Raw genomic sequence first — 22192 nt, 5'->3', positions numbered from 1 at the left:
CTTTCCTCTCCTTTAGCCTCCAGGAGCGGGGCTCAGGAGATCACCGTCAGAGGCTCAGAGAACAGTTACTGCTTTGACGGCTTAACCCCCGACACTCTTTACAATGCCACCGTGTACACGCAAACGCCCAATCTCGAGGGACCTGGAGTCAGTATCAAAGAGAGGACGTGTAAGGAAACGGCTGCTGCTGGAACTTCCTGTTTCTTTGATGTTACAAAGATGTCATTTTACCAGCTATGATGAATTCATACATGCGATTCTTTCTTGCGTTGCAGTGGTTAAACCCACCCCAGTGCCAACAAAGGCTCCCACTCCTCCTCCTCCAGCAACAGTCCCACCTGCGTTAGATGGTAAGGATAGCTTTAATCAATGTATTTACTTTGTCCAGGCGCGATCAGCCTCTAACGTTGCTTTACCTGCATCGCAGTGTGCAAAGGTGCCAAGGCCGACCTGGTCTTCCTGATCGATGGTTCCTGGAGTATTGGAGACGACAGCTTCAATAAAGTCCTCCAGTTTGTTACAAGCATGACTGCAGCCTTCGATGTCATCAGCCCTAAAGGCATGCAGGTCAGCTGATGTTTCGGTGGCTTCTTAAAAAAAAAAAATCATGCACATATTTCCTAATATCTGTGTTCACCGTCGTCACCATCCTCTTATTTTTGTTCTCGGTGAACAGGTTTCATTTGTGCAGTACAGCGATGACGCCAGGACCGAGTTCAAACTGAACACCTACCACGACAAAGGCATCGTGATCTCAGCTCTGCAGGGCGTCCGCTACAGAGGAGGCAACACCAAGACAGGTGAAGCTCTGGGGAAAAAAAGCTGCAAACTTAAAGTTCTGACAGTAGTGAACGTTTGAGGTTCGATGGTCTTCTTCTCCCGTTTTCTTCTTCGTCCAGGCATTGCTTTGAAGCACGTCTATGAGAAGGTGTTCACCTCAGACAACGGCATGAGGAGGAACGTCCCGAAGGTGCTGGTGGTTGTCACGGACGGACGCTCCCAGGATGAGGTCAAGAAGAGTGCAGAGAAGCTGCAGCATTCTGGTATGTGTGGAAATATGAATCGCTGGCTCGTGTGTTTGCATTTGTGCTATAGAAGAAGTAAAACAGGGGAAGCATTTGCTCCTGAACGTCGATTTAGTTCATCTGAACCAGACTTTCTGGCCTGTTTAATAAACTCTTGTATTAATCCCCGCAGCGGGTTTTTGTTGCAGACTTAACAATGGTCTTTGTTTGTTTTTGTGTGTTTGTGTTTTGCGCCGACAGGCTACAGCGTGTTTGTGGTCGGAGTGGCCGACGTGGATATGACCGAGCTGAGAAGCATCGGCAGCAAGCCCAGCGAGAGACACGTGTTTGTGGTAGACGACTACGACGCTTTTGCCAAAATCCAGGACAACCTGATCACCTTCATTTGTGAAACAGCCACTTCCAGTAAGTTTCATGTATCAGAAAACAACAACTAAAGTTTAGTTTCACTCGCAGGCGCAGACAAACTTTATTAGACAGGTTGATTAGTGAACGGCGGAGTTAAGGGGAAGCTCTCCCTTTGTCGCGCGCTCCTACCGATCCATTGCCTGGGGAAATATATAAAGGCATATAAATCACATTCTTTCTGCCGTAATCTGTTTTTCCAACTCATTGTATCTTTTCGTTGTGTCTCAGCTTGCCCTCTGATCTACATCAATGGATTCACCACGCCTGGTAAGCACACAACATCACCATGCAGTGTACACAGCAGATAATCCCTGCAGAGTTTGTTGACATTGCTAAATGCTGTTATGTGGTACACTAGGAGGTTTCTCTCGTTGTTCTTCCCCTCCAGGCTTCAGGATGCTCGAGGCGTTCAATATCACAGACAAGACATTCGCTGCCATGAACGGTGTGTCCATGGAGCCGGGCTCCTTTAACAGCTACATCGCCTACAGGCTGCACAAAGATTCCTTCCTGAACCAGCCCACCAAGTAAGAGCTGAGGGTGTGCATAATCGCAGGTTACTGGCCTTATCGCCTGCACGCTTCATTATTCGTAATAAAGTTCAGCAGTCACAGAGGTCTCCCCAATGCTCAGGCCTGTTTATTGCTGCAGCTCATAGAATATGAGGTGTTAGCAGGAACATTTTGGGTGTAGCGTTTTAATCCCCAGGACCCCCACCCTCCCACCTTTTTCTTACAAGGAGAAAACAAATCACCGCTGAGTCAAGTGCTTTGTCTCTTTATTGGGCACCATTTCGGCGTTGTTAAACACTTGCACAACAGCTGTAGTGTCCAAAAGTCTTCTTAATATGTTTATAATGATGCGACTTTAGTGTGCGTGAGTGCAGCATTTGTCTTATGCACACAAGTGGAAACACTTTCAACCTGAAAGAAGACAGAAAATCCTTTCAACATGTGCACAATTTAATCAAGGCCATGGGAAAAACATGTGCCGGCTGTGTCACACAGTAGACCATTTGTTATGCATATCATTATTAATCTGCTACAGTAACGAGCGCACAGCGTCTGATCACAGGGTGTGATTTTTCACAATTACAGGGAGATCCATCCGGATGGTCTTCCCCCTTCTTACACCATCATCCTGCTCTTCCGCCTCTTGCCCGACACGCCCTCTGAAGCTTTTGATATCTGGCAGATTGCCGACAAAAACAACAACCCTGAAGTCGGGGTCACGGTCAACCGTAAGTCTCCCCTGCTGAATATTCTTACCCTGAGCTGTACACTCTTTAAAATCATACTTTGTTTTTTTGTATAAATCACTAAAGGTGCTAGTTGCAAAGCTTCAGGACATACTGCTTGAAATACAATTGGACTTTTTTGTTGTTTCGCTGGGAGCTTTAACTCTTAAAACAGCACCTTGTTCAAACCATGTGCATGCACATAACCACAGGAATTGTCCTAATCCCTCCGAGCCTTCCCTTTATCCTTCCCTTTATCCTGCTCTCTCTGCGAGCATGTGTTCTCTATAGTCTGTGCTTTGCGTGCCACTGCGCTGTAACACACTGTCAGGGATTCATCAAAGGCTCTTCTCTTTTCAGCTTCCAGCAAAACAGTCACGTTCTACAACAAGGACACCCGAGGAGAGATCCAGAGAGCCACATTTAACGAGCAGCAAGTGAGGCGGGTTTTCCATGGCAGCTTCCACAAGGTAAACATCGGGCGTGATTCTTAAAGAGAGGAGCAAAGTGACATTTTGGCTTTAATGCGAAAGACTGGGAGTCTTTTGTTTGTGAGTTGAGCGCTGCTTCTCCTTTCTGAAGGCTTTTGTGTTTTCAGTCTTTTCACGTCTGTTTTTACATCCTTTCACACTCTGTGGCTTCTATGCCTCCTTTCTTTTGGCTGAATTACCTTTTAATGCGAAGATGTGACAAAACATTCAGGGTCATGTAGCCGTATCAAAAGGTTCCTGCTATCAATCTCAAAGTGGCAACCTGCTGTCAAAGTGGCCCCTTTTTACACACACACACACACACACACACACACATATATATATATATATTTATTTCTTTCTTTAATTTAAGCCACGGCCAGTGAATATGACAAATGGGCTGTGGAGGCTATAAATAAGTTTTAAAAACTTTGGCTGGAGGGAAATTCTGCTGCAGACTGTTAGAGTGAATCATGGCGGTCTGACCACATTAATACTCTAAGCTTTCCTGGTAGTTGTTAGATGAATTCCAAACCAATCTGCTCCTCGCTGTATCAATTTTTATGTGGGTTCAGTTGACTTGCTTGCATTTTTTCCACAAACAACACGAAACATCTTCATTTAATTCCCCAAAAGACATTCCTGCAGGTGCATGAAAAAGCGTCTTTCACCTGACCTCCCCGTCTGCTAAATGTTCTCCGTTTTCAAACTAAAAGCTGAAATTTCAGGACGAGTTTAAGTTAACGCTGAAGATATAAAAATCAGTAGCCCCCGTGATGAATCGGCTGAAATTTGCTTGTGCGATCGGTGGAGATTTGGGCTGGAATGTGTACTTTTCTCATTGTGAAAGCAAGGAAACACATTATTGGCGGAATGCTGCAAGGACAGTGAGCGGTGGATTTAAGGCTCCAGGATCCAGATGTTTGCAACTGTCTTGATGAAACATTTTCTTTATTTTGAAACCATCATCTGCTCCAGATTTCCTGTGAGAAATTAAGCCAGAACTCCTAAAGTGGCATGTATTTAAAGATTCGTGAACATCAACTCTTCAAACAATCGGCCAAAACCTCTCATCTTACACAGAATATCAACAACAGCGGCGATATTGTGTTTCAGACTGTTTCTTTCCCTTCGTCGGTTTAGCCGCTATATTAGGAACACATGCCGGGCTTACTACTGTGATAAACACCATTTGTATCGTATGCTTTTTCTCTGGGCTACAGAAAGCGGTAAATAGAGACATGGACTGTCTTTGTGGCCAGTGCAAAGCATCAGTGACTTCAAAACATCCCCTGTTCTGTTTCAGCACAGTAAGACGGTATATTTTACAAACCTGGAAAGATTTATGATGCTAAATTGATCACCGGGGGGAAAGCAGCTGGTTTCGGTGTACTCCAAGTCACAACCAATTGCATTTGCTATTTCTATTTAGTACACTGTACATTTATTCTAAGGTCATCGAAGTAAACGACCCTTTTCGACATACAGACATCTTATCTGACATCAAAGATTGCCACCCCACTTCCTGACATGAAAGAGCTCAGCGTGATGTACTGGCCCAGAGATCAGAGCCTGCAGCAAATTACTTTTTAGTTTGACCGTTTAGCGTCTACACAGCTAATTGCAGGGTGACTTTATGAATGAATGCGACCCTGGAAAATGTTGGGTCAGGATTGGATTTTAATTGCATCACAGTCGGTCGAGTCTTCGGTGCGTGCGATTGCGCGTGCATGTGCGTTGCATGAGCTGGCGAGTCTGCAGCGGTCTACCTAGCTGCTTATTTGCTGGTCTGCTGAGTAAATGCCGCTGCTGACTGCTGCGGTGGAGTGTGTTTACATGTTGTCAGTGGTTTTCCAACACTTTGTGGCTATTACAGACTGACCTCAGCATGAGTGTGCGCAGGCTCAGCCAGAGTGACCACTGATGAGACTGTCACAAATGATAGTTGGGTTTTTTTGTGGGTGTGGAGAAAAGCGAAACGCAGTGAGATCTGAAATACGGAGTGAATACAGATTTAGTGAAGACTTACTTTCTAACCTTACACCTCAGCTTTCATTGGATCAGCTGGTAGAGGATATCATCTGCTAACTGGAACTGAATCAATCTCTGTCTGCAAGCCAGTCCCGATGCTTTCAGTGGAGTCTGGATGTGCATGAATGTTAGACAGAAAGCACTTTGTGTCTTGTAATCAGGTTTTTGACTCGCTTCTAGAGTATTTTCTGTGTCCTTCAGGCTAGTTAATAAAGAGTAACCCAAGCTGGGGAGGTCGTGGTCAACTGCTACTTAAACATGTGGGATCACTCTCTGAGATGGCTATAGCAGATGCTAACCACTCACTAGCCCCACTGGGGAATTCCCGCCCCCCACCACATTTGACTGATGGGAACCTTGCTGGTAACCAAAGATTTTTTCCATATGTCATGATGACCAATCGCGTGTTCACTGCTTAAAGTTTGATCATGTAAGTTGTTGTAATAGTGAAAAGTACATTTTAGTTTGCGTTGTCTTTGTTCATGAAGGCGGTGCCAGTGTACCGCTCTTTGTGAGCCCAATACCAAATTGTTTATAATCTTCATTTCTGACAAAAAAGTCGACAAAGTTAAAGATAATTCAGTTTTTTTTTTCATAGAGAAGACTTACACCTGCTTATTAACAGGGCTTTGAGTCTTTTGAGGTTCAGGATTGGAAAAAAAATGGAGGAAGACGGAGGACGGAGCCTAGAGCAACAAAATGTGATATTATATCAATCTCGGATGTCATGTGCATTGGAGCGGCGACGGTGTCAGCTTGAAATCTCACCATATGTGCTGTGACTGTGGAGTGTTGACACAGCAGAGCACAGTGAAACCCTCTGTGTTAACAATTGATGAATGAAAGTTGTTCGTCTGTCAACGCTTTGCTGCATCTGGACAAAATCATTTAACAGCAACCATCAGCTGAGGGAGCGCTGGTCATTATTTTTCCTGAAGCCTCAATTTCCAGTGACACTGTGTTTTGTTTTGTTTTTTTTACTGTGTTTACTTGCTGGTCAGTGAGGTAATGTGTACAGTATACCATCCAACCATGTTTTGGTAAGCCCTCAGGAGCATCGTGGCGAATTATATCCACGCCAGGACCTGGAGATAAACGGCAGCCCTCTCTCTATGTGGTCTCACCAGATAGTTTGTTCTGTTTCCAAGGAAGTAAACTATAATTTTAAGATTGATTGCCAAGAACTATGGCCTAGTCTGTGGTTGGTATAGCTTTGTAGAAAGAATTGGTAGCTTGCTTTTCCTGACATAAAGAAAGCTTGTCTGACTGATAGGCAGAGGAAAATGTGCAACTCTGAAGGGAAACTATGGAAAGTGTAGGACTTTTGATGGCACACCGCAAAAGATATTATTTCAAGATGTGGAGCCGGGTCCTCTGAAAAGGAAACTTCAGAAACTGGCACTTTGTCACTCTGTGCTGTTATACAATCACTGACTAGCACTTTAATACCACATGGAAATGCCAGTGTTGTATATTCCCACTTTACTGTCCATTTATCTGTGGAGGCATCAAACAGCAGCTCAAAGACTAAACATTTCTAGTCTAATGGTTTCACTTTCTTATAAAGAAAAGATTAATATTTAAACGGCAGCCAAAGAGATTTAAATGCCAAACCAGCTTTTCAGAAGCGCCAATGTTCTTAGAAATATTTGCCAAATAATCGTTGCAACCAACTTGGCAGCTGAGGAGACAAAGATGTTAATGGTGCCCTCTCTTCATCCGTCCATCCTGCAGCTCCACATCACCGTCTCTCCAGAGAAAGTCAAGCTCAACATTGACTGCCAAGAGGTGGCAGAGAAGCCCATCAAAGAGGCCAACAACATCACACTGGATGGCTATGAAGTGCTTGGCAAGATGGTCAAGTCTGGAGGTGGAAGGAGGCAGTCTGCTACAGTAAGTCAAAAAAACGAGCTGGGACTCATTAAAACTGCAAAAGTTTGGAAAAACGCTTTTGGAAGATCATCTCTTAAATTTCCAAAGAAAGAACATCCAAAACTTCTTGTCATAGATGCACAATTCACTTTTAACTGCTCCCACCGAATGCGTCTGTCTTTTAACAGCGTAGGAGCCATTTGTTAACAGCCTCGCTTCTTCTGTTGTGTAGTTCCAGCTCCAGATGTTCGATATCGTCTGCAGTTTGAGCTGGATCAGCCGAGACAGATGCTGCGACCTGCCTGCAACAGTAAGAACAATTTAGAATCGTGTCGTAAACAAGCCAGAAGGCCGCTGACATACATGCGCACTGTTCGGCTATTCTGCCACATTTGCTTCCCATGTTCTCTCTGAAGCCTTTAATCTTTGCTGTTAGCTGTAACACATCTCCAGAGGTCCACTGTGACTGTATACACTATCCTGGGTTTACAGCCCAAAGTCTACGTTTGCTGGTATGTGGTCATTAAGCAAAACGCTATAGTGCTGTTTGAAAAGAAAGCGCCTCAGCTGGCCTCAGTGGAACCTTGTATCCTGTGTAATTGTGCTAATCGCACTATTGCCATCATGACCTCCCGATTACATGAAAACAAACGCTCCTTTAGATCACCAAGCACTCACTAAATCACATTTACTTTGATGCATTATGGTAAAAACCGGATGCATGCACATTTAGGCAATTACAAGTAATTCTTGTATAATTTGCATCACATATTAATCCATCATGTCAATGATTCCAGTCTTATATAACACATCACATCAACCAATCATTTCCATACGTGGACAGCGTTTGGTCCTGAAGCTTCACGATGACCAGAGTTTGTTGGGATACTGTTGCCTAATTGTGTAATTGTATGCTACAGATTTCAAAGACAAGCCTTCGATTGTCAGTTGGTGTTAAATATGCAATAATAATGTGTGTTTCTGCTCAACTTTGGTCCTTTTCAGAGAGATGAGGCCAAGTGTCCATCCCTTCCTCACTCTTGCACGTGCACGCAGGACAGCATCGGCCCCCAGGGACCTCCTGGACCTTTGGTACAGAAACTCCCTCCATCATCCCTTAATCTGCCTTCACTTCCTCTTCCTCTGCGTGTCTTCACCTGATAAAGCAGTTTTCTCAGAAGACAGAAATATTTCAGAGATGATGATGATAAAGCCAGACCGTTCTCTGTTACAGTGACCATACAGCTTCACATTTGTACTCAAACTCACTGAGGATGTTTTTTTTAATCTCTGGAAAGAGCATTTGAGGATGAGACAAGTGGCACATGTGAAAAAAAAAAAGTGGGCTTGGGGAAAAGTGTCAAAAGATAAATGCCTGTCGGAAAAACGGCAGTACAGACGTCTTGAGGAGAGGTCTGGAATATGTGGGCTTGGTAACCTCACTAAGCCAATGCAAGGATTTCGCTGGCTTTGGGGCTTTAGGGGTTTTGGAACTTGCTCCTGTTGTTACACTCACTCGGATTTCTGGCTCCTCACTTTTCTAGGGAAGCCCGGGCACCAAAGGACCTCGAGGAGACAGAGGAGATCCTGGCAAGCCTGTAAGTTAAACTTGACATCACTGTAGGCTTTGATTTTATGAGGCTCCTAAAGTAAAGTTAGATATGTGATAAATATGCTTCGCGATGCCATGGTATTTCGCAAGCTATTGCAAATTGCACACATCTGAAGTCAGTTATCGACTGTATGTTTTTCCACAGCTACAGTTAGAGGGGCCTATGTTAGGTAACCTAAAGGCTCGTTTCCCGAGGCAATCATTGTCTATATGTGCAGTTAAAGGTTTGCTTTAGGTTGCCAGAGGCTGTGTAACATTTCGTTGTATGTTTCGGTTAATGCTTTAGGGTTCGATGGGCCCACGTGGTGAGCAAGGACTTCCAGGTTCGATGGGACCACCAGGTCCACAAGGCCCTAACGGACTCTCTCTGCCTGGAGAACCAGTAAGTTCATCCACACTCCAAAGAAATCCTCTGAGTAGATGTACGTTTCCACACTATCACTGTTTTTTCTTTAAATTACCGTTCACATGTGCTGATAAGTGAAGTTTGTGTGAAAGTTGATGAATAGCTGATGTAGTTTACATTTTGCCAGTGAGTTGGATTTATAACTAATGTCAAAACACATCACACTCCCCTCGACGTGAAGAAAGACCAGAGGGCTCGCTTAGGATTTTTTTTTACCTGCAGATGTTCTTGTGAAAACACAAAATCAATCACAATCACAGGTTCACCGAAAGAAAACAACCCCAAAGACTAAAGCAAGCTTGTCTTTTCTCATCCTCCATCTTCAGGGTCGCCCAGGACCGAAGGGAGATCCCGGAGACCCAGGCATGCCCGGTCTGCAAGTACGTACTTCTCTTTATTTTGTGGTTTGTGAGCAGGAAACGGGAGACTATCCACAGAGAGCGGTGTTGCTACTGGAGCCTGGATTTAGTCCATATGGCTGGATGAAAACCACACTCAGAGTGGGAGGTTTACCATGCCATCCTCAGGGAGTCCCACACTCTCAGATCAGCCCACTGATTGACAAACGGTAGAAGGCCGCTGATGCAGTTAAATTATTATGAAGTGCAGGCTCATGTTACCAAAGGGGAAATGGGGAATGGAACATGTTCTTCTCCAGCCTTGTAACTGAAGATGATTGGGACGTGGTAAAGACTTGCACTCTGTCTGAAGTTTGAGCATCTTTGACTTATGGCAGAAGACATCCTGCTGAGCTTGTGGATGAAAATGAAGGTCAAATAAAAGCAGACTCTTGGGAGTTCTTTGAGGTTGCACGGATTTTTTTTGACTGTCAGAAGCAAATATGAAGTTAGGCCAAATCCATTTTATATAATAGTTAGGAATTTTCTGGATTTGAGAGGCTTGGTATTGCGTAGCCATCATCGCTTCACTCATCCAGCCAACTCCCACCGTTCAGTTGGAGAGAACCTCACTATTGGCCATTCTGGTCCTTGAATAAGCAAATTCAGACATGAGAGAAAGTCCCAGAGCTTGTTGGCAGCATTGTGATCGTTGCTTACGTAATACAGCTTATTATAACAGCCTATGTACATTTCTACAAGATGTCCTACGTCAAGAGACAAGAGAGAGGTTTTCCTACCAAAATATGTACTGTTTTTGGCTCGACACTGAGGAAAATGCAGGATTTTTCTGTTAATTCTAGGTCAGCGGGGCCACTGGGGAGCTCTATAAATGTCCTGTTCTTGATCATTCACATTTGATGAAGTGTGTCTGCCTTTTTCCCAGGGTCCTGCTGGACAGCGCGGTCCTCTGGGCCCCGTTGGACCGAGCGGAGCGCGGGTAAGATCGATCTTTGGACATGCGTTGTATTCACACTGTGTTCAAAGCCTAGAAATACTCAAGCACATGTTTTACATGCGATCAGCCACTTATACACGGCCCCATGTTTGATGTTGCCTCCATGTTCTCACTTACGTCAGCCAGAACCATTGAGCCACTGCCTATAAGCCTAATGTAAAAACACACACACAGGCTGATGTATTGCAGGGGTCTCCAGTGTGTTGTTATCCATGTGTGATTGTATGTTGTTTCTGCTTAGGGGCCACCAGGAAAGGAGGGACCATCTGGACCCAGAGGCCCACCAGGACCCATGGTGAGTGTGGAATTGTTTGTGTTGAAAGGAGCCAAATAAATATTCAGTGGAGTGTGCTTTATTTCCTGATATATCTGCAACAATTACTCCTCTGGCTCCACGGCACATGAAAAGCAGGCTGTAGTCTGTAGCTTCCTCCACTGTTACCAGGCTCGTGCGTGCATCTCATTTCCTTTTTCTGTGGTTTAAGGAGGTCTGAATCCACTTAATCCAGCCGCCATGCCAGCCAGTATAGAACGCACACGTACTATACCATCCTGAGTGCTCCAAGAGCCATTAGCACCGGCTGGCGAGTGTGTTTGTGTGCATGTGTGTGTTTCAATCTGTTCTTGGCAGCTTGTGCCACGTGCCCCTACACCCCCCCAACCCGCTGCAGATGCTAAAGTATAGCTCCCTACCTAAAGCTTGTTATGCAGCTATTAACAGGGAGCAGAAGTTAAATGTTACGATTACATTTACTGTGCAGTCATTTCAAATACAAACCGCTTTTCTCTGAAAATTCTCCTTTTTTTTTTTTTAGGGAAATCCTGGAAATCCAGGTGTTCCAGGAATAACAGGAAAACCAGGAAAACCAGGAGATCTAGGAAGTCCAGTACGTACTGAATAACGTGGCACAAATATAGGGGTCCAGGACGTGGTACGCTTGTTCTCATGTTGTTCCTCTCATTAACAGGGACCTGTTGGCCTTAAAGGAGAGAAAGGAGAGAGGGTGCGTATCATCTTCTCATCGCTGTTTTGTAACGCTTTAGGAAACAATCGCTTCATGACAACATCTTTGTTTTCCAGGGAGATTTTGCATCCCAGAACATGATGCGCTCCATTGCCCGACAAGTTTGTGAACAGCTTGTGAACAGTGAGTCAAATGTTTCATATAACTCTGGGAATTTATCTTAAATGATATTTCTGTCCTAAATCTCTTTGATGCGTCCTCTTTGTTTGAAGGTCAGATGAGCAGAGTCGACATGCTGCTCAACCAGATTCCTTCCGGATATCGTAGCAACACTCCTGGACCACCTGGGCCTCCGGGCCCTCCTGGCAACACGGGATCCCGCGGAGAGCCCGGACAGCCTGGCCGAACTGGTTTCACTGGAAACCCTGGTTTACCTGGAAATCAAGGAGAAAGAGGTGCGATACCAACTCTGTGGTTTATCCACAATTCCAAGCAAACACTTTAATCAAGAGTCACCTCAGTTGTGTTTCATAGACACCCTGAACATTTCTCCTTTTTGCCAGATATGAGAACTTGTTTTCATTTGTTTGAAAGTGAGTTCTACTCTTTAATGTTTCTGTAGGTTTGCCAGGAGATAAAGGAGAGCGAGGGGCTCCAGGAACCGGTATCAGAGGACAAAGAGGTCCAAGTGGACCACCAGGTAACACAATTCATCTTTTTGAAGTGAAGTAGGCCATAGCGAGAAGAAAACGAGCTGCTTTAAGCTTGTTTTCTGTTGAACATTGTTCTCCAGCAGCTGCAGACAGTCTGCTGCTCTCCCACTGTTCAAATTTATAACTCGATCCTGACTCTAACACAGTTTCGCCGTGACAGCCTTTTCCAACCTTCTTGGTGGACCTTTCTGGGACCGAGTACTCCCACTGGCCCCATTAAAACGACACATTTCAGCAAGAGGCTGAAATTTACCTACAGTAACTGTGGCTCAGGATCTTTGGTTTGGGCAGCTGCGCTACATAAATTTTTTGGAGAGGCCCCAAACATTTTCCCAATTCTTTCCTTTCTTAAAGATTTATGTGATGTGTGCATATTAGACATCTACAAAGACATCCACGGTAAATGGAAAAAGAATTTCCACATGTGATGTTCAGACAGCACCCAGGACGTCTTTAGACCGTGTTGCAGTTCAAGAAAAAGAGAAAATGTCATTAGTTTGAATGAGCTTGTAGTTTTCTTTAGGTGAAAATGAGATCTGGTGTGCGGCTTATAAAAGTGCTCGAGAAAGTTTCCGTTCCCTTGGGAAGTGATTCCTCAACAACAGGAACCTCCTATTGATGTCTACCCCACACCGAACACTGACATCTCTGTTTCTGTGAATGAATTGAGAAACAACTAGGAAGTCCACGCTGATGACTCACACGCACTGTGTATGTGTGTGGGTGTGAGTGGGGGGGTCAGATTGTTGTACAATGAGCTTTCTTTAGTGGCTTCATTGACAACACATGGGCTCACTTAAAGGAGAGAAAAAAGAGGGGGGAAAATTCCACCGTGAGTTTTGCTGTCTAGACAGACGGGGCCGGGGTGATTCCAAACAGCCCAGACTGCATCCCTCTCTTTAATTGAGCCACTGAAAAGTTGAAATTACAGTTCTGCTGCCCTGTGAACCCCCACCGTTTCCACAGACGGGTTGCGGATGATGTCAGTGGGGTTTTGTGCTTAGCTGTAGAGACTCCCTGCTCAGGTTGGCTTCACTCGCCTTCTCGCTCCCATTTGCAGGGCCACCCGGAGAGTCACGAACCGGATCCCCGGGGCCTTCTGGCTCCGCTGGGCCTCGTGGCCCTCCAGGTCGTCAGGGCACTTCAGGCGTGAGGGGACCACCGGGACCACCTGGGTACTGCGACTCCTCTCAGTGTGTTGGCATTCCTTACAACGGACAAGGTTACACAGGTACGCTTGATGCGCTGTAGGTCCTGCATGGTGCTACATCAGAGGAAACTCCAAGTGTATGCACGATTATTAGACTGGCAGCTCATTGGACAAATTCAATGGATGGAGGTATGAATGCAGCAGAGTGTTGATATCGGAATAAAACTATTAGTTTTGTTCCCTGGGATTCTTTTTCAGTTACTCATGCTACTCTGTTGAGCTTTGTTGGTTTGCGTGTGACAAATTTTCAAAAATAGCAACTTTTGAAGAAGCGGTCAAATAATTTGTAACTTGTATATTTAAATACCTCCATACATTTAATGTCCAGGTTTGAAACTGGCATGTAAAGCATTCTAGCTATTGGTCAAATGAGATGCTTTTTACTTTGTTCCACAGAAAACTCACACCTTGTTTGAACTATTTTCAGGTTTTGCATAGTAAACGTTCTAAGTCAACTGTGCTGCTTACACTTTGAAGTCCCGTTTCTGAGATGTTTGGCCGTTTGCTATGGGGCATGTAAGGATAAATCGCCACGGACATGATTATTGAACATTTAAAAAGAAAAAAAAAAAAAAACACGAATGGAGCGGACTAACATCATCTCACAGCTACAAGCTACGGTGATGGCAACCTGCTGGTCTGTTTGCATCTTGAACCACAAACCGTTGGGAGATAGAAAGCAGAGACTGAGCACTTCTACAGAGGAAGGAGCATGTACAAATACCACCCAAAACAAGTACTAACATAGAGGAGCGTTAATGTAGAGGTGACACGTGTAAATAAAACTAATGTTTTGCCTTGTAAATGATTGTATGAAACGAGACATTTCACTAAAAATCAAGTTAACATCTGTATTGAGCTCGTGCCTTGTAACCCTCTGCTTACTTACATCAGCATAACCCCTGTTTATGACGCCTGAGTGCCCTAAACAGCTCTGGTCCAGACTGAAGCATGTTTCATTTGTACTTTTTAATCATCGTGCTCTTTGTGTACATTGGTGAAAATGGTGCTAAATGTTGCTTTCCTGCTATTTCCATTTGTCTTTTATAGTATCAGCTGGTTATGTTACTATGTCTTTTTTATTCAATATCTTGTTGGGTTTTATTGTAAATGTCATCACAGCTTTTAAAACTTCTTTTTGTTACTTTAGAGAGAAGCAGTTTGACACAGGGCATTTTTTAAAGTCCACAGTGCAATATAATTTAAAATTGTGCATGTGAAAAGTTGCAGAAGCAGCCCGTTTTTTGATTGGCCATCCTCAATATGTTTCTAGCCAACCAGTACCCACCTGAACCCGAAGTAGTGAATATACCTGTGGAGCCAGCTGGAGAGTTTGAGACACGAAACCCCAGAGGAAAGCGATCGCTACCACAGGACAATACAGAAACACTAGCATCATAGCTACGTTAAGGAGCGGTCAGAAAGTCTACTATTGAATAACTTACAGGAACACTTAAGTGAGGATGAAGCGATATCCAGAGCAAAACTAGTACTTATATGGGTTTGATACCCCTGGCTATAATGAACATATATATTTTTTTTGATGTGACAAACTTTAGGAAGATGAATACAAATGTACATGTTACAAACCTGTGTGCTTGCCAAGTGTCTGCTTGTAATATAACCGCAAGTGTTAATCGGGCTTCAGTGCACTAATCGTGTAAAATCCCGTCCAGAGATGTACATCGTGTATGTTTTTGAACACTTTCCATCTACCCATGTCGTTTTCAGTAAGTACTGCCGTTTCAGTTAAAAAACATCGCCCCTGTGACATTGTGACCAATTTGTAAACCCGCTGATATTCTGACTCTTTGTAACAAGCAGCATTTCTTTTTAAATATTTTGTTTTCTTACCAAAGGTGGAATTGCATAATTGTGCTGTATATTTACTGAGGATTTCTAAGGCAGAATATAGTTGTCATTTCCTATCGATGCAGTTTCAATTTGGTTGCAAGACTATGGACATAGGATTGCTATTTTCATGTTTTAACTGCACATTTTGTGAATTCCACACAGCCTTATTTTCTTATTTATTTCTGAAACGAAAGAGGCATTTTTCAATAAAACTACTGAAAATGTAACAGTTGTTTGAGCTTTCTTATCGTTTTTCTATAAACTGAACTTTGAGTCAGAAACGTCAAAGGTCTGAGCCGCAGCTGCTGTCTGTTCGAAATTCCTCTAGATGTTTATTTGAGCGACAGAACCTGTTTTTCCTCAACATGAGACTTTCAGGAAAAGACTTTGAAGTGGAAAACTTTATTTATTTTGACAGCTAAAGATATTTTGAGCCTGTCAAGACAACGAGAAGAGAAAGAAAGAAAGAAAGAGCTTTCTCAACTTCTGAGCTACTTCACAGTCTTTGACATGAAACCGCTTGGCTTTTATCCTATCAGACTGCAACAATTAAGCTTAGAGATCCATAAGGAAACAATGTAGTGGTAACTGGGCCAATACCAGCACTGGAAAAACCCAAAGATTTATGCCCTTCAAGCATGTCTAATGGTGAAATAAGAGACGTATGAGGTAAGCAACAACTGACAAGTTTCTGTTTGTTGTGATAAAGGGAAAGCATGTCTGAGGAGGGGTTCTGCACAAATGCCACAGATAAGAGCTGCGAGTAATGTCCCGAGGTCAAGCTCGGCAACACAAACGTGGAAACATTCCACTCTGGATGTGTCTTACCTTTATTTCCTGATGATAAGTGCATGAAGGTGTAAAACAGCTGCTACATGTTACACAAAGGCTTAAGTGAAAGGACCCACAGCTGATGGTTCTCACTGCTTTAGTTATCACATGATTTCTCTATTAAGCCCCTCCCCTTTTTATTTTATAGTACTTACAGACATGTTTAGTGCGACATATGGAAATGTATCCACACCTGTTTTTACGCCATACAGAGTTCACACTGCGTTTCAACATACAGCAAACACATTATCATCTCAACATCATTCGACGACGCCGTCCAAGCAAACTCTGAGGCTACATTTGCCCCCATTTTTCCACCACATCCAAACGATACCGCGTTTCCCCCCAAACTTACTGATGCCTCACTGTAATCCACCTGGTCTGGTTGAGTTTGATGGCAATCCAGCGTCCATCTGTGTTCACTTTGTGGCCAGAGTTTCAAGTGGGCTGTTCTAGCGGTTGTTACACACTTCTGTTTTATCTCTGGATGTCCTCTTGAAAAACAGCAAACAAAGCACTTTTTCGGCTACAGTGGGAAGAAATATTTGTAATCTTATGTAGCATTTTATGACTTCAGGGAAAAGGTTTTGGAAAATGTACATATTTGCTGAAAGGATGAACAGCAAAGCTGAGACTTCTCATACGCTCTCCAAGCTCTTTAAAACATATCTGTTCATCTGAACACTTCACATCCTCACTTTAGGTTTGACAGCGTTTTAGTAGGTAAGCTGAAAGGCTTGGATGTGAATTGAGCTGCGGTTTGGGGAAGGCCTCGAAGGGGCTCCCGGGCCTGGCAGATCCCCGTGTTATAAATACAAGTGAAGACGTTAAACAATTGATAAGTGGAGGGAGGGTGGGGCACGTGAATGAGAACAAACAGCTTGTAGAACTGGGGAACAAAAAAGATGAGAACTGGAAGGAGCATGTTTGGAGGTCCTGCTCCTGAAATTCTGATACTTCATCTCCAAAACAAGTTTTACCATAGAGATTGAAAATGTGACGTCATTCAGGGGTAAAACCGCAAAGAATTCTGGGAACTCGTGGCAAGAGGTACTAGCGCACGCAGGCTTTCAATTGAAATCAGTTACACAGCGATAAAAAGAAACACAAAAAATGGCAAGAAGCTGTTGTATTCTTGACTGCAATAGCTGGTCGCATGACAGCCACGGGAAGCCGACGGGTAAAGAGATCGGTTGTTATCGGATTACGTCGTGGAAGAGATATTGTTCGAGCCATGTTTCCGAAGTAACAAAGAGGCGACGGATGGCCTGGATTGCAGCCATTCAAAGACAAAATATAACGTCCCAGAACACTCCAGCTCACATGTTAGTCTGCTCCAAGCATTCCCACAAAGGTCAGTGTTTTGTTGTAGTTAATACGTCATTTTTCTTAACATAATTGGTGATATAGTGTTGCACACTTGGACAAATGACACTTCCAGGCGTGCATGAGTTCAGAATCGTTCTCTTTACTTGCTCTTTTGCAACTGCAAATACAAAACACAAGCACTTCAGTTCAGCGTAGCTGCGCTCTGCAGGCTATCTGTGCAGTAGAACACACAGGACCCCGAGGCTGCCCGATTCAGTGCCTGCGTGAGCCCGAAGCTGCCCGTTTCAGTGCCTGCGTGAGCACCACCCGTGGGAATCATCATTGATCAGAGTATCCTAGCTATATTGCCAGTTATCACAGTATGTGTCAGAAATAGTAATACAGAACTGAACGCATAACATAACAATGATAAGAATGCATGAGATTATTTGGGGGGGGGGGGGGCGATATCTATTACAATACTTCCATCTGTGCCCACCCATTACATGAGTCCCACACTCTCTCCCCTCCAAAAATGAATGTCATCCTGACATTAGAGATTTTTTCCAGAATGCATGTCTTCAACAGAAGGTTACAGCAGTAGCTTCACTGGGAGTCAGCCTCTCAAGATACGTTCTGTCCGGTAACAGTCTTTGGCATGACATACATCTCCCCCTTCATGTCATGTACCAGCAACAGACACTACTGGCCAGGCAATGTCTGTAAAGTCTCTCCGCCACTCAGGCGTGCTCTGTATCCGGCTGAAGGTGTAGACCTCTCACTCTACCATGTAACCTTTTACACAGACACACATTTACTGCTGTATATCTCACATACAAGCCAGTATCTCTCTATGTGTAGCTAGTCTGGTTCTGGTATTCCCTGTTTAACTCATGTGAACTATTAAACAAATACATGCAGTTGTTGCTCTGTCAAATTAGCTCTTTTTAACATTTGCTACTGTGAACACTTCCCTTTCTGTTTAAACTGTCACCACAGTAAACTCAACATGTGACAATGAACTTAGTTTTTTCCTCTTAGCTGTGGACATCACTTGTGTCTGTTTATGACTGATGGCTGACCTAAGGTGTCATACGTGAATGTCTTGGGTGGATTTCTGCATCGGAAAGGATACTTTCTTGTGGGAACTGGCTGTGAGTTGGGCTCTCCCTCGTCTTCTTCATCAGATGACGACACCTGTCCTTGACTTCTTCTGTTCTCCTCCCCAGACAGCTCACTTCGCCCTGCCTCTTCCTCCTCTGCACTTGACTCCAGTCCACCTTTTCCACCCTCGTCTAGGCACTCGCTGCTGACACCACCACTTGACAGTTCTCCGTTAGCTTCTTCTGGCTGGAACTCCTCTGCCTCTGCCCTCAGCTGACTCCTGATCTGGGTGGGTGATTCCGCAGCTTGTGTGGTGATAATTCCCCAGTCACCCTCATCCTCTGAACCGCTGTCGTGGTCACTCTCCTGCTGCTTTTCTTGGGTCTTTCCTTTTCTTTGTTGTTTGGCATCCTCCTTCCCATTCTTGTTTTTCTCCAGCTTCTCCTCCTGGACGGGGAGAAAGTCACAGGGCAGTAGGAGGTTCCTGTGCAGAACTCTCACTTTCCCTGGTCCTCTCTCTGGCTGTACGGCATAGACAGGGCTATCTTTGTGCTTTCTTTCTAACACGACATGTACTCGCTCCTCCCAGTAAGACCTTAGCTTTCCGGGCCCACCCCGATCTCTGAAGTTCCGTACTAGCACCCGACATCCCGGTTGCAGTTCCACTCCATGAGCCTTCCGATCATACTGCTTTTTCGCTCTGTTCCTCTCTTTCTGGGCTGTTTCTGATGCCAGTCTGTATGCCTCTTGCATCCTACTTCTCCACTTACGGACGTAATCACTGTGAGAAGTACTCTGGTCACCTGGAACCAGGCCAAACATGATGTCCACTGGTAGGCGGGGGTTTCTGCCATAGAGAAGATAATATGGGGCATATCCTGTTGCTTCACTGCGTGTGCAGTTATACGCATGCACCACTTTGCTCAAGGAGTTTTTCCAGTCCGCCTTGGCTTCCTCTGTCAGGCTCCTCAACATGGAAAGGAGTGTCCGATTAAATCTCTCCACCTGGCCGTTCCCCGCTGCATGGTAAGGTGTTGTGCGTGACCCCTGGATTCCACAGTACTTTTCCAGGGTGGCAAACAGCTGGTTCTCAAACTCCCTTCCCTGATCATGGTGTAACTGGGCAGGGAATCCAAATTTGAGCACAAAATCTCCAAAGATCTTTTCTGCCGCTGTTCTTGCTGACTTGTTGGTGCATGCATATGCCTGTGCAAACCGGGTGAAATGATCCATCACGACTAGGATGTACTCATATCCTCCTTTACAACTCTCCAGATGCAGGAAGTCTATTGAGACCATCTCAAAAGGGTATGTGGTGACAATGTTGACCAGCGGTGCTCTGTCTGGTTTGCCGGGACGTTTCCGTTTCAAGCAACTGCACACCTTAGTCACATAATGTTCCACATGTCTTTGCATATGTGGCCAATAGAATCGATCACGGACCAAGGCGAGTGTCCGCTCCACTCCGAGATGTCCCATTTCCTCATGGAGCTCCTTGTACACCAGCTGATGGAATTTTTTGGGTAACACTAGCTGAGCTCGAGCAGCTGATTTCCTGTACAGGATGTCATCTTTGTCGAGGTACAGCTTACTCTTTTCCCGGCTTAGAACGGAAGTGTCTTCCCCCCTGTCTCTTCCTCTCCAAGGGGGCCATTTTCCTGTCATAACACATTCTCGCACCCTGCCAATGACTGGATCATCCTCCTGTGCTTTCTTTAGTGTCTCTTTGGAGATCTGTGTCACTGGGGCCATTACTCGTTCAAGCTCTACATCAGCACATGCTGTGGTTATGGTAGCTGGACACATCCATGGCTCATCTTCATGGGCTTTCAACTGAAGCACCTCTGTCGCAGGGGTGATTACCTCTGGTTTCATTTCCTGCGAGCATGTGCGCATGTACTCCTCCATGTCTAGCGGCATTCGTGATAAACCATCAGCATCGCCATTAGCCCTTCCCGGCCGATACTTGATTGAGAAGTTAAAATCGGCTAGCTCAGCAACCCACCGGTGTGTTGTAGCATTTAGCTTCGCTGTAGTCAGGACATAGGTCAACGGATTGTTATCTGTATACACTGTGAACGAAGGTGTGTAGTACAGATACTCCCGAAACCTCTCACAGATTGCCCACTTCATTGCTAGAAACTCTAGCTTTCCAGAGTGGAGGTGGTAGTTGGTTTCTGGAGCTGTTAGAGTTCTCGACCCATACCCAATGACAACCAGTTGGCCCTGCTGTCTCTGGTACAGGACTGCACCAAGCCCTTCTTGAGAGGCATCACAGTGCAGCACAAATGGCCTTTCGAAGTCAGGGTATGCCAGGAGTGGTGGACTCAGCAGGTGTTCTATCAGTTGGCATAGCACTGCCTGGTGTTGTTCTGTCCATGTGATTGGCTGGCTTGAGTGGCGTTGGTCTGCTTTTTTCCGCTGTCCTTTGTGCTTTGTTACCGTTGATCTTCTGTCAGTAATCACTTGACTCTTTCCGATCGATAGCAGCTGGTATAGTGGCTTGGCAGTGCGTGAGAAGTTTGGAATGTAGGGGCGGTAGTATGACAGGAAACCTAGCATTTTCCTTAGGTCTCCCACAGTCTCAGGTTTGCGGGTTTTTAGTGCTTGCACTGGTGCCAATTCAGCAGGGTCCATGCAGTAGCCATCTTTGGATACAATTTTTCCCAAGAATTTCACCTTGTCCTTGAACACTTCACACTTTTTGGGGGTTAGCTTCACCCCGTGCTCTTGGTAGCGGCGCAGGACCTCCCTCAGATCACGCAGGTGGTCCTCAAATGATCTGCTGTGGACCAAATTGTCATCCAGATATGGCTGAGATATTTCATCCCTCAAGCCTGCCAGGCACTCTTCCATACTGCGCTGGAACTCTGCTGGAGCCGAGGACAAACCAAAGGGAATCCTTACCCACTCATATAAGCCCCAAGGTGTGATGAAGGCTGTGAGGGGTCTGCTACTCTCCTCCAGGAAACCCTGGTGGTACGCCTTGCCCTGGTCCAACACTGAGAACCATGCACTCCCGGTCAGGCTGTTTAGCATGTCTTGAACACGAGGGATGGGGTGACGGTCAGGAATGGATTTCCGGTTTAACTCACGGTAATCCACGCAGAGACGCAGACTTCCATCCTTCTTGCGCACACAGACGATGGGCGATGAGTAGGGGGAACGGGATTTCTGAATCCATCCTCTATTCAACAGGTCCTCCAAATACTCCTTCACCTCCTTGTGGAGTGGCTTGGGGACTGAGATGTATGTGCGTCTTACTGGGGTTGTGTCATTCAATCTGATCTTTAACTGCAGGGAGGGGATGCATCCCACATCGCTCTCATCTTTTGAAAATGCAGCACACTCATCACGCAGGACTTTTCTCACCTGCTCCTGCTGGTCTGGGGTCAGGTGATCAACTGACACCGGTGGGTCCCATAAATCTTGGCTGCATCTGCCCACCTCTTCATACTCCCCTTTGTGCTGTTCTGGGGCGCTGATGGTGCTCCCTGTGTTTTCACTAGCACACGTCAACTTGTCCATGTTTTCAGCACTTACTGGTCTTACGTCTACTGGGTAAATAGCCTTCACTTGCTGTAGCCGTCCCAACACTGCATGAGGGAGGAGGGTGATGTCATGGCTGCTGCCATTCGTGACTGGAATAACCACCCTAGACCGGGTTCCCCTCTGCAGGCACAGTTTTATTCAGGTTAACCCCCTCTGGTAGTTTTGAAATGTCCTCTGGTTCAAAAAGAACCTCCTGTTTCAGGCGAAGGGGACCTGTCCTCACACTGCACTTAACCTC

The 22192-nt window shown here is 45.1% G+C and overlaps 1 protein-coding gene across 3 annotated transcripts in view; it reads left to right on the top strand.

Moving 5' to 3' along the window:
- The window catches only part of col12a1a (collagen, type XII, alpha 1a), a 50150-nt gene extending 34764 nt beyond the window's left edge, over window positions 1–15386 (top strand). For 2 of the 3 annotated variants that reach the window (XM_085441395.1, XM_085441394.1), the window contains 25 exons: window positions 17–169; window positions 276–350; window positions 428–567; window positions 677–800; window positions 900–1043; window positions 1266–1430; window positions 1662–1700; window positions 1822–1960; window positions 2531–2673; window positions 3031–3140; window positions 6906–7064; window positions 7276–7353; window positions 8049–8135; window positions 8588–8641; window positions 8942–9037; window positions 9388–9441; window positions 10346–10399; window positions 10659–10712; window positions 11233–11304; window positions 11386–11421; window positions 11499–11565; window positions 11655–11837; window positions 12005–12082; window positions 13156–13326; window positions 14579–15386. In XM_085441395.1, the coding sequence (XP_085297521.1) occupies window positions 17–169; window positions 276–350; window positions 428–567; window positions 677–800; window positions 900–1043; window positions 1266–1430; window positions 1662–1700; window positions 1822–1960; window positions 2531–2673; window positions 3031–3140; window positions 6906–7064; window positions 7276–7353; window positions 8049–8135; window positions 8588–8641; window positions 8942–9037; window positions 9388–9441; window positions 10346–10399; window positions 10659–10712; window positions 11233–11304; window positions 11386–11421; window positions 11499–11565; window positions 11655–11837; window positions 12005–12082; window positions 13156–13326; window positions 14579–14706 (2603 nt within the window). In that variant the 3' untranslated portion in view covers window positions 14707–15386. Of the gene's footprint in view, window positions 1–16; window positions 170–275; window positions 351–427; window positions 568–676; window positions 801–899; window positions 1044–1265; window positions 1431–1661; window positions 1701–1821; window positions 1961–2530; window positions 2674–3030; window positions 3141–6905; window positions 7065–7275; window positions 7354–8048; window positions 8136–8587; window positions 8642–8941; window positions 9038–9387; window positions 9442–10345; window positions 10400–10658; window positions 10713–11232; window positions 11305–11385; window positions 11422–11498; window positions 11566–11654; window positions 11838–12004; window positions 12083–13155; window positions 13327–13732; window positions 13913–14578 lie in introns of those variants that run through there. The other variant, XM_085441396.1, reaches the window with a different exon arrangement.
- The last annotated feature ends 6806 nt before the right edge of the window (window positions 15387–22192 follow it).

Source organism: Copadichromis virginalis, linkage group LG19 (assembly GCF_057382275.1).
Source record: "Copadichromis virginalis isolate Kocher_CV1m ecotype Utaka linkage group LG19, C_Virginalis_male_GT1.1, whole genome shotgun sequence".
Classification (NCBI taxonomy): Eukaryota; Metazoa; Chordata; class Actinopteri; order Cichliformes; family Cichlidae; genus Copadichromis; species Copadichromis virginalis.
This window is presented reverse-complemented; position numbering and strand designations above follow the sequence as displayed.